General features: G+C 34.2%; 1 protein-coding gene across 1 annotated transcript in view; it reads left to right on the top strand.

Annotated features, from left to right (window-relative positions):
- The first annotated feature begins 1,895 nt into the window (after positions 1 to 1,895).
- The window catches only part of LOC129305541 (nuclear pore complex protein GP210), a 48,333-nt gene continuing 38,128 nt past the window's right edge, over positions 1,896 to 12,100 (top strand). The window contains exons 1-14 of the mRNA XM_054945543.1: positions 1,896 to 2,207; positions 3,739 to 4,004; positions 4,390 to 4,556; positions 4,651 to 4,867; positions 5,413 to 5,759; positions 7,212 to 7,391; positions 7,680 to 7,818; positions 7,923 to 8,071; positions 9,131 to 9,242; positions 9,319 to 9,911; positions 10,010 to 10,133; positions 10,229 to 10,503; positions 10,976 to 11,083; positions 11,270 to 11,332. Coding sequence (XP_054801518.1) covers positions 2,032 to 2,207; positions 3,739 to 4,004; positions 4,390 to 4,556; positions 4,651 to 4,867; positions 5,413 to 5,759; positions 7,212 to 7,391; positions 7,680 to 7,818; positions 7,923 to 8,071; positions 9,131 to 9,242; positions 9,319 to 9,911; positions 10,010 to 10,133; positions 10,229 to 10,503; positions 10,976 to 11,083; positions 11,270 to 11,332 — 2,916 coding nt within the window. The 5' untranslated portion in view covers positions 1,896 to 2,031. The remainder of the gene's footprint in view (positions 2,208 to 3,738; positions 4,005 to 4,389; positions 4,557 to 4,650; positions 4,868 to 5,412; positions 5,760 to 7,211; positions 7,392 to 7,679; positions 7,819 to 7,922; positions 8,072 to 9,130; positions 9,243 to 9,318; positions 9,912 to 10,009; positions 10,134 to 10,228; positions 10,504 to 10,975; positions 11,084 to 11,269; positions 11,333 to 12,100) is intronic.

Here is a 12,100-nt window from a genome sequence, read left to right on the forward strand (position 1 = left end):
TAATTAACCAATGTGTCATAATTTATATTGATAATAACTTGTGTAATGCATGAGAAATTATTTAATTACAATTATAATTGTACACACTCGGAGGATAATCATCATATTATATTGGATCTGATTTTTATGCGTTTCAAGGTCAGACATCACAGACATACACAAGATTTTTATTTTAAAAATATGATCAATTGAGTAATAAAAATATTTTTCAACTACAGATGACATATGTTGTTCAAAAAAAAAAAAAAACTACAGATGATATATGGTGTTTCGTGCAGCGTTCATTCCTCTAATATTTAAATTTTGTAATGCACGTGAAGGGAAAAATTTAAAATATAAATTAGATTAGAGTTCTACCGAGCGTATTAAAATATGTGGAAAATATTAAAAAGTGAAGAATGCACAAAACAGAAAAAGTATTTTATAAATTGCTGATACTGTATTTATTAAAATTTTTTATATTAATAATATATTACTGTCAAACGATTACTACTTTCTATATTTAGTATTCCGTGCGAACCCTCAGTTTTACCAGCCAACCTTGTAAAGAAATCTATCTAACTTCAATTAATAAAACTGGTCTCCGAGGCTGGACATGATTGAAATGCTAGCTAGCATGTGATGAAATCCAACTTCAAAATATAAGCACAGCGTAACCAAGGATGCATTTATAAAATATTTGAAGAATATATCTAATATGTATTTAATTAAATTTAAGAATTTTTGTATATTTATAAGGTAATTTAAGCATATAATTTCTTTGTAATTTGCATCGGTTTGCCATTGTAGTTCTACAGCGCCATCGATGCAATTATTTTTTTATAAATTAAAATTGCTTTAAAAATTAATTTTTAATAGCATAAATACAAATAAAAATTACATTTTATATTTTAGATTTTTAAAATTTAAATTTTACTCTTTTATTTAAAAATATAAGATATTTTTTTGAGAAGTTTGATATTAAAAAATATAAGATATTTTTAGTATTTGAAAGTATAATTAGTGTGTTTTTTTTACAAATATCCAGAACAAATAAATAATTTTATATTTATTTTAAAATAAAAAATCATGTTAAATTATGGTAAGTATAAAAATATGGTATTAATTTAAATTTTAAAGGTAATTGACTACTTTATTAAAGTATAAAATTCAGTTAAAAATATTTTATATTTTTAAAAATAAAATATTAGTTTCATATTTTGTATAATAAATTGTGTGAAAAATAAAATAAATTATTTTTTATATTTCTATATTCTAATGATTAAAATTTTTTATATTATACTAGGAATAAAATAATTTAGATAATAATAGCTGTTAAAAAAATTTAAAAATATAATTTTTTTACTTGTTATTTTAAAAAATTAATAAATTTAATTTTTACTTTTCTCTCTTCTATTTCTCTGCAACAATGTGATTAAAGTACATGGTTAAAAAATTTAGTTATTTAAAAAAGGATTTTACGAAATAATGATAATATAGTATAATGATAGTAATAAAGCTAAATATCATTAGTCATACACTGTCTTTAGTCATACGACGGTTAATGTTACTTTTCCCTCGTTTTTTCTCCTGCGACAGCAGTACTTTTTCGGGGGGGGGGGGGAATAGACAGCATTGCTTTTTCTTTTTAATTTTTTGAACACATTGCTTTTTCAGTTTTTCTTGATTGGCTTAAAAAAGTTACTTTTCCTAGTTATTTAACTTATTATCGCCACGGGCCCACTCTTCAGAGAGAAAAAGGAGCCAGGTGCCCGCCGCACGAAAGCGAGAGCGCCAGAACGCCCTATATCCCCGCGAGTTGGCGCCCGACCCGATCTGACATAATTTTAATAATTAATCAATTCCACCTGTCACCTGAGAATATTTTTAATTTTTCTACGCTCCAAAACCCTAAACCCTCTCATTTTCACTGCACTTGCATTATTGCACTAAAAAATCTTACCATTTTGGCAGCGATTGCAAATCCGCAATGCAACTTGGGCAAGCTCCGGTGGACTTTCGTCGTCAGCCGTGATCCCTGCGGACTTGAAGATGATAAACCTCCTTTTGTTCATCTGTCTTCTCCTGGGACTAGGAGGGTCGTTGGAGAAGTCTACATCCTATGCTGGTTCTGGCCCTCACATTGCAGATGTTAATATACTCTTGCCACCGAAAATGACTTACCCTGTGGTGTACAGGCTACAAGGAAGCGATGGTTGCTTCAAATGGTTGGCTTTCATCTCGTTCCCTTTATTATTCTAAGTAATTAATCACTTTTGGATTTTGTTTTCTTTTTTAGTACAATGCAGTTTAGTATAGACTATATTATTCGACTTTGGTTCTGCAAGCTTGTTCTGCTGATCGTACAAGAATGGGTAGAGTATATCTTTAATACCAGCCTTGGCAACAGTTTTATGAAAGTTGCAACAGTACATACCGGGTAATACATGCTATGGAATGCTATTGATAAGTATGCAGCGTAACAAATGGCTATAAGTTATATGGCAGCTTGAACACTAATAGCTTAATTGTTTAATGATTATCAGCCTTGTATAGTTTGTAAATTGGCTGATCTTAATCCTACTCAGCTACCCCATAACAAATAGTTCCAATTTGATTGGCATGATTATTGACTTAAAATCAACCCATTTGATCTATTACATGTTCACGGTTAGAAAACTCCAGGGAACTTAATTATACATAAATATAATGTGAATTTCGCAATTTAATGGTGAAACTTTGTTCTCTGCTCTCGTTCACATTTTGCAAAGTGGAAAAAAACCAGTCAGTCGTGAGATATTTCAAGCCGTAGAACAACTGAAGCATAATCCAATTACAGATAAGGTCAAATAGGCATAGTTCAACCCATTTTGACTTAATTCAATGGGTGAGTACTCCAACCGTCTCCTTGCTGGCAGATTTCTTCCTGCCATTTTTTTTTAATTGAATCCAAAGGGTCCCTCAACGCAACAATACTTAGGTATTATTCACGTATTTTACGTTGTTTAGCAATAAGTTATATCTATAATGGGCTTTTTGGCATGCTTTGAGAAGGTTTCTTCTCAGGGTTTGGACATATTTTTGTTGATTTAGATCTAGATGATTTTGCAGAAGTAAATGAAGCAAGACTTTGTGCAAGTGTGCATATTGCTTCTATTTGGTCATTAAGTTGGTATGCAAGTAATGCTTCAACTTTTTCAAACAGTTTTCTTTCTTGTCCCCTAATATTGTATATGACCTTTTACTTGGCCACTATTTGGTGCTTAACTTTTAAGCATTTTCAAGGAGTTTCTTTGCTAATATGCAGGGTGGACTAAAGGCTCTGCATTGATGATATTTTCCTCTGCCAGTTTTGCTCTTATTTGCATTTGTTTTCGAAGTGGATATTGTCAAGGACAACTTCATCTCAAAAGTTTATACTATACAAGAAGGCCAAGAAGTAGTTTTGATACATATCTCTATCATGCTTCTTCACCCAGAAGTCCTTTGGGCTTAAGAGTGAAAAAAACATTGGTTCACTTCACCTTCACCTTAAGTAGAAATTAATGAGGAGAATGAAAGTATAAGGATTGAATTTCATACCATTTATTCATGAGGGTTATGGTACCATGTCATGGACTGTTTCCTAAAAGCTTTAGCTCAAGAATGGTTTGATATGTATCTCTAACGTATACTATATCCTCCATAAACGCACTTCCTTTCTCAGAAACAATATATTGTACCCCCCTGATATTTTACATTTCCTTATTAATTTTATAGGTCATGGGATCATCATGATATTTTATCTGTTGTACCTGAATACAATTCAAGCAGCCATTGCTCAACCAGTGCAAGCCTGAGATCAATTGCCCCATATAGTGGTCGAAAGGAGACTGCTGTTTATGCTGCAGATGTGCATACTGGAATTATGATTCGATGCAAAGTCTTCATTGACAATATATCCAGAATCCAGATATTTCATAATTCCATTAAGCTTGATTTAGATGGGCTTGCCACACTTCGTGTCCGTGCCTTTGATAGTGAAGGTATTCATAAATTTTTTATGTCTTTACGGGTAGGGGTAATTTAAATGCTAATGTGTGTATGAGTGGGTGCTTTAAATGATCACATTTTTATTAAGACGCATTATTTTATTGCCTTCACAAAGTTATTTACTTGAAGCATGCTTTGTTTTTTTCCCTTTAAAAATTAAAAACAACCTTTCAATGAATGATAGAAAGCATCTCATTACAGGATTGACATAAAAAGTATAGATTGGTTCATCTTGCTTTTTTTTTGAACGCATCATGCTGCCTCTTGGTTATTTTTTAAAGCCAAATATTTGCAACTAATTTCAATTTCCGCCTTTTTTCCTCATTATTATTTTTGGAGAATTCAGCATATTTATATCATTAGTCTACTGTACTGCAGAAAATGTATTTTCTTCGTTGGTTGGCTTACAGTTCATGTGGCGCCTCATTCCTGAAGCCAATAAACTGCCTCATCACCTTGTCAATGTTCCTCTAAAGGATTCCCCCCTTAGTGATTGTGGAGGACTCTGTGGGGACCTAGATATACAAATAAAACTTGAGGACAATGTAAGTCTGATGCTAGCAGGTTTAAATGAGTTAAGCCACCATGCTATAATGCTCACATGGTTATTTTACCATTTTATCTGGTCTTGTGGTGCAGGGTGTATTTTCTGATATATTTGTGGTGAAGGGAAATGAGATTGGCCACGAGAATGTTTCAGTGCAATTGATTGAGCCACAGTTTAAGAATTTGGCTGATCAGATTGTTCTAACTGTGGCAGAAGCTATGTCACTGGATCCTCCTTCACCAGTTTTTGTTCTTATTGGTGCTCTAATTCCCTATACCCTTAAAGTCATCCGTGGAAATGTTCCTCAAGGTTTTGTTTTTTAAATTATTTTTTTTGGGTTTTAATTTTCATAGCAATCTTCTAAAATTGTAATCTTATGGTTGTGAGATTATGATTTATGTTGTCAAAACATAGCTGCTAAAATTGTTTGTTATTTATAGATTGGGGATTCTTGTTTTGCTGTCATTTTAAGGATGATTTTTGTCTTCCTCCCATGAACTTTTCTTCTTGCTTTTAATAATCAATCATCAATACCAATGCCAACAAACCTTATCCGACCATATTATAGGAAGCCACACAATTCATAAACCATAACATTCGCTTTTTGCCTTTGACCAGGATTGATGTGAGGTTTTTTTCTTGCAAACAGTGTTACAAAATTGATGAGTGATGACCATATTGGCAATTTCAAAGATGATTTGTGTCTTTGACTGGGATTAATGCAAGGGTGTTTTTTTATTAACTATTATTCCACTTTTACTTTGAAGGTTTGACCATTAATTTGCAAACTTGTCCTTGCCAGTTTCTTTTATGTTTTTAGTGGTCTTTACCAGTACTTTTTATGGCACTTGCAGTGGTCATTTTACCTTCAGCACATCATATCTGGTCAGTGTCAAATACATCGATTGCTGAGGTTGACACTATGATGGGGTTAGTACGTGCGCAAAACTTGGGAATGACCACTGTCATTGCTGAAGATACAAGAGTTGCTGGTCATGTACAAGTGTCTTCGCTGAATGTGGTCCTGCCAGATTCTCTGTGTTTATATATAACACCTTTATCTAGTTCTGGTCACCTTGTTGAAGGAATTAATCCCATTCCTTCAATGGTCCGTTGGTACGTTATATCTGGTCATCAATATCTCATCCAGATGAAGGTTTTTGCTCATGGTCCTGATGCACAAGAGATTTATATTACAGAGGTAGCATGTATTATCCTACTTTTATTATTTGTTAACATTGGCAAAGCTCTTTTGTATTGAAAAGTTAATTTTCTTCTCTGGTTTGCATGTATCCTCTTTATTTCAAATCTGGAATATCTAGAATGAGGGACTACTTGCATGTTTAATGTCCTGAATTCCATTTTGTCCTGACATTTATTCTGTTGAATTTCAAAGGCCTCTGCCTGCACAAGTTGGCTAGTTATCCTCTCAGGTCTCTCCTCAAAATGGGAAATTGACTTTTGGTTTCAACTAGTTTCAGCTGTAGCCTCATATTCTGATTTTCCAGCATGCTGTAGCTATAAAAGTGAAATTATCCATGACTGTGGTAGTCCAGGAGTGGTATTTTACTCTTATACCTGTCTATATATTTCCAATAATAATATTCATAATTTGTTAGATCTACTATGGCATTTTCTTATGAGACTAACTGCCTCATAAAATAGGTCATTTTATAGTTTATAAAAACGTTGCTTGCAATATTGGTAAGATAAAATTTTTGGAGAAAACAATGCATTAATAATAGTATTGTAGTATATCATTCCATGATTTTGTAAATTTACTTATTTAATTTATTTTATCTACATGACTAGTGCATGAGTAAAATTTTTGTTTGTTGTGCATGATAATTTAGGCTCCTTTCCTAATGATGGCTTAAGTAGTTGGATAAATGGTAATTCATATTATAGGAGCCTGGTAACCTCCTCCATCTGCAATGGAGGGAATTCCCTGGAGGGAAAAGCTTTCAATGGGGATAATGCTCAACAGATGAAGTTCTCACAATTTTAGGCTTAAGCAGTTGGATAAGTGGTAATTCATATTATAGGAGCCAGATAACCTCCTCCACATGCAATGGAGGAAATTCCCTGGAGGGAAAAGCTTTCAATGGGGATAATGCTCAACAGATGAAGTTCTCACAATTTGTTGATGCATCTCTTTCAGCAAGATCTTGTCATCTAACAAAAAACTCCTGTTACCCCCCTGCAAACTGCTACGTATCAAATAAATGGAAGGATCTCTCTATGCCGCTTTGTTACTTCCTCAATGATGGCTCATAAAATTTTGAGGAAGACAAGTTGATCTTTTCCTTTCTTTCCTCTGTGAAAAGAGAATTATGTCCTAACATTTCAATATTATCTTTGTTTTTTCAAATTTAATCTGTCAGAGGTCAAGCATTGGAGGTAAATTAACCCTCCCTATCAAAGGGCATGGTTTAATCCAGGCAATTCATAATCCTAACTCTTCCATACTGACTCTGGCCTATGTATGCACAAAAATGCAGTAGTGCCTTCCGTCATCATTGTTTTGAGTTACTTTGACTAGTCTTACTTCTGCTTTATGTATGAAATATCTTGACTAATCCTCTCGTGTAAATTGTTAACTTGCTTTTCCTCTAATTGTTGTTTACTTACAGGATTCTTCCTCTCAATGCAGAATGATGATGTTAAGATATATGATGATCAGTCTGATTATGGGAAGACATTTTGGGTTTTGAATGGTATTGCTGTCGAACATGGTTGGCGAAATTCTAAGGTGTTGAAAGCATATTCACCAGGACTTGGAAAGTTGACAGCTTCTTTGAGCTATCTTAATGGGCATGTTGACAGTAAGGAGGTCATGACTATTTCTTCTAATTCTTTTATATTTTTCTTCAATTCCTTTACTTAGTTCAACCACTTTTTTCTTGATGAGCCTCATTTTGGTCTTATCTGCAACTATTTTATGCATACTCTAATCTATCACTATTTTTTCTTTTTTGTTTGTGAATGTAGAGAGGGTTTGTGTTTCTTGATTGTAGACTAAGCAGCCTCCTATATAACATTCTAATCTGTCACTGTTGTAGGGTGGGTTTGTGTTTTTTTGATGGAAAGGATTTCTCACTTGCTTATTTAAATCTTTTAGGTTATCAAGGTTGTGCAGGAGATCATGGTTTGTGATCAAGTAAGGGTCAGGTTGAGTGGTGAAAGTGATCAGCCACGAAGCATCCTTCTGCCCTGGGTCCCTTCTGTTTATCAGGAAGTGGAGCTGAAGGCTATAGGAGGTTGGTAGCTTTCCCTGTTCAGTGACGTTGGAAGCAGCTAAACTTTTTTTTTTTTTGACAATATTTACTTTTTATGTCCCTTTTTGCCCCGCTATATGCTATAGGTTGTGCAGAAGCTGCCAGTGACTATAAATGGTTGTCTACAGACACATCTATTGTATCTGTGTCAGCTGTTGGTGTTGTCCAGGCCAGAAAGCCTGGTAAAGCTACTATTAAGGTGCTATCCATATATGATTCGTTAAATTATGATGAGGTAATGTTAATGGATAGTCCTGATCTCTTGTTTTGCTTTTTCCCCACAAATAACACGTAGTTCTGTTTGCCCTACACCAAATATATGTTCATTGATTTCTTTGCTAACTTCATATGTGAATTATGCTGTATGATATTGAATTCTTCCCAAATTCTGAGGTCAATTTTAATTTAGTCATACTATAGAAATTGAAAAGTAATCAAATATTGAGAGCCCTGTTAGTTTGAGATCTTGGAAAGTCAAATTACAATTTTCCACTGCGTTTAAGACTTTTGGATTGTATTATATATCAAATGGTTTTTTAAAAATTTAGGCTCCTGTTGAGTGTGATGTACTGTATTTTATTCTTTCAGTTCTGTTATAATCTCTCTCTCAGCATTGTGCATTGTTTCCCTAGCACCCGCTCTTGGTATCTATTTTATGATAAAATGTACTAGTCAGTCAAGAAACACACATTATTCACTAGTGGGTTAGAACTCAGCACCCAACCTTCACTCTATAATCTTATCCTTCTCTACAAAGGAGGTTATTTGAGGTCCAGAATAATTTTTTCCTGTAAAGGGGGCAAACAATAGATGAATGACATATTCCTTTGAGTTATATTTCATTTGAATTGCCATGGCAAAATTGTGTTAAGTTATATGCTACATTTATAAACCATTGCAACAATTAAAACATTCTTTCCTCAATCATGCAATATGATATTTGTTCGGGCACTATAACCCACACGTGCCTTTTCTATAGCCATTTCATTTTCTTTAATGCTGATCTCATAAGATTTTTGAGATCATGACTGTATATGATGCAGTTTGTTCTTTGCATTATCATGACTGAGGCATGATTTTTCATTTATGTAGTCAATAAGTTGATAGTAGGATGTTTTCACCTTTTGTAATTAGAAAATGTTTTAGAGAGATGTTTTCAGTATAAAATTCGTTGTCCCATTTGTGTGTGCTCAATTCATGCACACTATATTCAATATGTTCTTATTCAATTTATTTTTTATATCTGCACAAGCTGAATCATGGTTTTATTTCTTCATCTATACTTTTCTTCTAGGTGGTTGTTGATGTTACGGTCCCATCTGCTATGGTTATGGTTCATAATTTTCCTGTGGAAACTGTTGTTGGATCGCATCTTCAAGCTGCTGTCACAATGAAAGCATCAAACGGTGACACCATATGTCTGAAATTTGTTTTACACTTTTACTGCTTTGCATTTTTCTGATGTTGATTTGTCCATTCCAGGTGCCTATTTTACTAGATGTGATGCCTTTAGTTCTTTGATAAAGTGGAAGGCTGGAAGTGAGTCCTTTGTCATTGTCAATGCAATTCAGGAGTTGCCATACTCGGAAACATTGGGAAATAATCAGCTGCTTTCAACCACTGATTACTTTCCATGTTCCTGGGTCCATATTTATGCTTCAAGTCCTGGTCAAGCGATGATACATGCCACATTCTCTAAAGAATATCCCCAGTTTGACCACTCTTTCCACGGACCTATTGTCTTTAAGGCATCTTTACGTGTTGTGGCATATCTACCTCTTGTTGTATATCAGGCAAGTGATGGGAACCGATTTGGTGGTTACTGGTATGATGTGGCTCAAGAAGAAGCTAATAAGCAGCTAGATAACTTAGAGAAGTTATATCTTGTGCCTGGATCAAATTTAGATATATCGTTAAGTGGTGGACCTGAGCCATGGGGCAAAAATGTTGACTTCCTTGAAGATGTGGAAGTTTTGAATGAAGGTGATGCTCTGACTGAAGCTGGAGTTCTTGTGCATCGGGTATCTGCCAGAAGGAGTTTATACCGGGTTTTTTGTCAAACACTGGGAACTTATGTAAGGTTTTGTATTCTGTTCTTGCTAGATAATTTCCTAATTCATCTTTAATGTAGTTGTAATCATCACAGTAACCTTCTCTGGTTTAAATGACTCAGAAACTTCTTTTTAGACGTGGGAATTTGGTAGGGGATGACCATCCTCTTCCTTCTGTGTCTGAAGCTTGGCTGTCAGTTACATGCAGCATTCCTTCTTCGATTGTGCTTATAGCTGATGAACCAGGTTAAGTCTATTTTTTTATCCTAGTTGCAGTGATTGACAACATACACTTGAAAACTTTCCTCCCTATTCTTTTCTGAGAAAACTGTGCATTTCAGTGAATGAGCGTGATGTTATTAGAGCAGCAATTCTAGCTGATCGTAGTTCAGAGAAATTGCGTGATGTGCCTATTACTGTGGCAAATGGGCACACTATTCGGCTATCTGCTGTTGGAATCGATGATTCAGGGGAACCTTTTGCAAACTCATCTTCTCTCAGTTTGAGTTGGGGGCTTAACAGTTGTGATGGACTAGCATTATGGGATGATGCTTATGATATAGTGGAGCCCAACAGTTGGGAGAGATTTTTGGTCTTGCAAAATGAATCAGGACTGGTACTTAAAAAGTATTGAATTTGTCTTTTTATTTACTGCTTGAGGTATTACCTCAACTAGTTGTTTGTCAAACTTTTGGTCTTAATTTGAATGACTGGAGTGGCTTTCAAGAACATTGTCTCAAAATTTATTTATTTTGGCTTGCCTCAAAACGTTCAACTTGTTTATAGAAGCCCTACTTTTCTTAGTCGCATTGCTACTAATGCGATGATGAATTTAAGTTTAATATTCATCACTTTTGAGCTATAATTAGGGATTTTATTGGGGCTTTCCCTAGTGGATTTATAAAGGGATCTGAAATTTCTTTTTGAGCCTTTTCTTTATTTCTTTTTTCTTTTTGAAATCTTCTTTCCTTTTTTTTTTTGTTAAATCCTTTTTGTTCCTTTTTTTTTATTCTTCTTAAGCCGATGCTGATAATATTGGTTTATTAATGTATGGTTGACAATAGTGGCATTAAATTCTTTGTTTCTAGTGCATTGTTCGTGCAACTGTCACTGGCTTTCATGATAGGTTGCAAAGTAAAACCTTTCATCATTCTCCTGAATCTGAAATTATTCTGACAGATGCAGTTCGTCTACAGGTACTTTTTGCTGGAATTAATTGTTCTTCAAGCTGAGGCTTGTTCTTCACACATTTGATTAAAATCAATTATGAACAACTGCTTGTCATTATCATTGTCAATGTGCATTACTGCTGCTCATGTACATTATCATTTTGTTTGTTTTAAAATGTTAAATTTTATCTTGACGTTGTTCCAATGTTGCAGCTTGTTTCTAGCCTACGAATTGATCCAGAGTTCAGCTTGCTTTATTTCAATCCTGATGCCAAGGTAACACTAACATTTGTAGGCATATGCTATATTGCTTGACTTTAACCCATAGTAAGGCCCAAGCTTGTTTAATTGGCTGCACTATGGTGTTTCTCTTGACTAATTTGAGAACTATGTGGGTTAAATTTTAATGTGCAAGGTCAGAGCAGTATTCTATTATCATTTATTAGCTGATTTCATGCAGAAGAGGCTTATTTTCACACTGTATAACTTAATTGTTCCAAAATTATGCCACACCATGCTCTCAATGGCTGCACCAAATAAGGATTATCAAAATTTTGATGGAATTACCCGCATAATAAATTGAAAAATTATGGTATTTAGGGCTTTTTTAGGAGGATATCTTTACCTCATTCTCTCTTCTTCTTTGTTTATTGTAAAGAAAATGATTTTATTAAAGAAAAGAGGAGCAATACAACAAACGATGACAAGTAGTCCTCCCATAACAATCAAGATAAAGGAAAGGAAACAAAATTACAGACTCATAATCAAAAGAGCTTTCCAGTCCTTTTGTGGATCATGATGGAAAACTCCTTTTAAAAACCATAAACTCATCAGCTGTAAACCACAGCCAGGCCAAGAAAATAATCCGCTCCCAAAAAAGATGGGGCAGATGAAATGCTGATCAAACACTCCAGCATTCTGCTCTTATTAAAGACACTAAAACAAGAAAACCGCTAGACTTTCAAAAATTTTATGCTCCTTTTATCTCCCTAAATTCATGGACAAGATAGATTAAAGGGCTTGAAAATCAGCTGGACAAATTCA

Source organism: Prosopis cineraria, unplaced genomic scaffold, assembly GCF_029017545.1.
Source record: "Prosopis cineraria cultivar Desert tree isolate PC_DT_omini unplaced genomic scaffold, ASM2901754v1 PC3, whole genome shotgun sequence".
Taxonomy (NCBI): Eukaryota; Viridiplantae; Streptophyta; class Magnoliopsida; order Fabales; family Fabaceae; genus Prosopis; species Prosopis cineraria.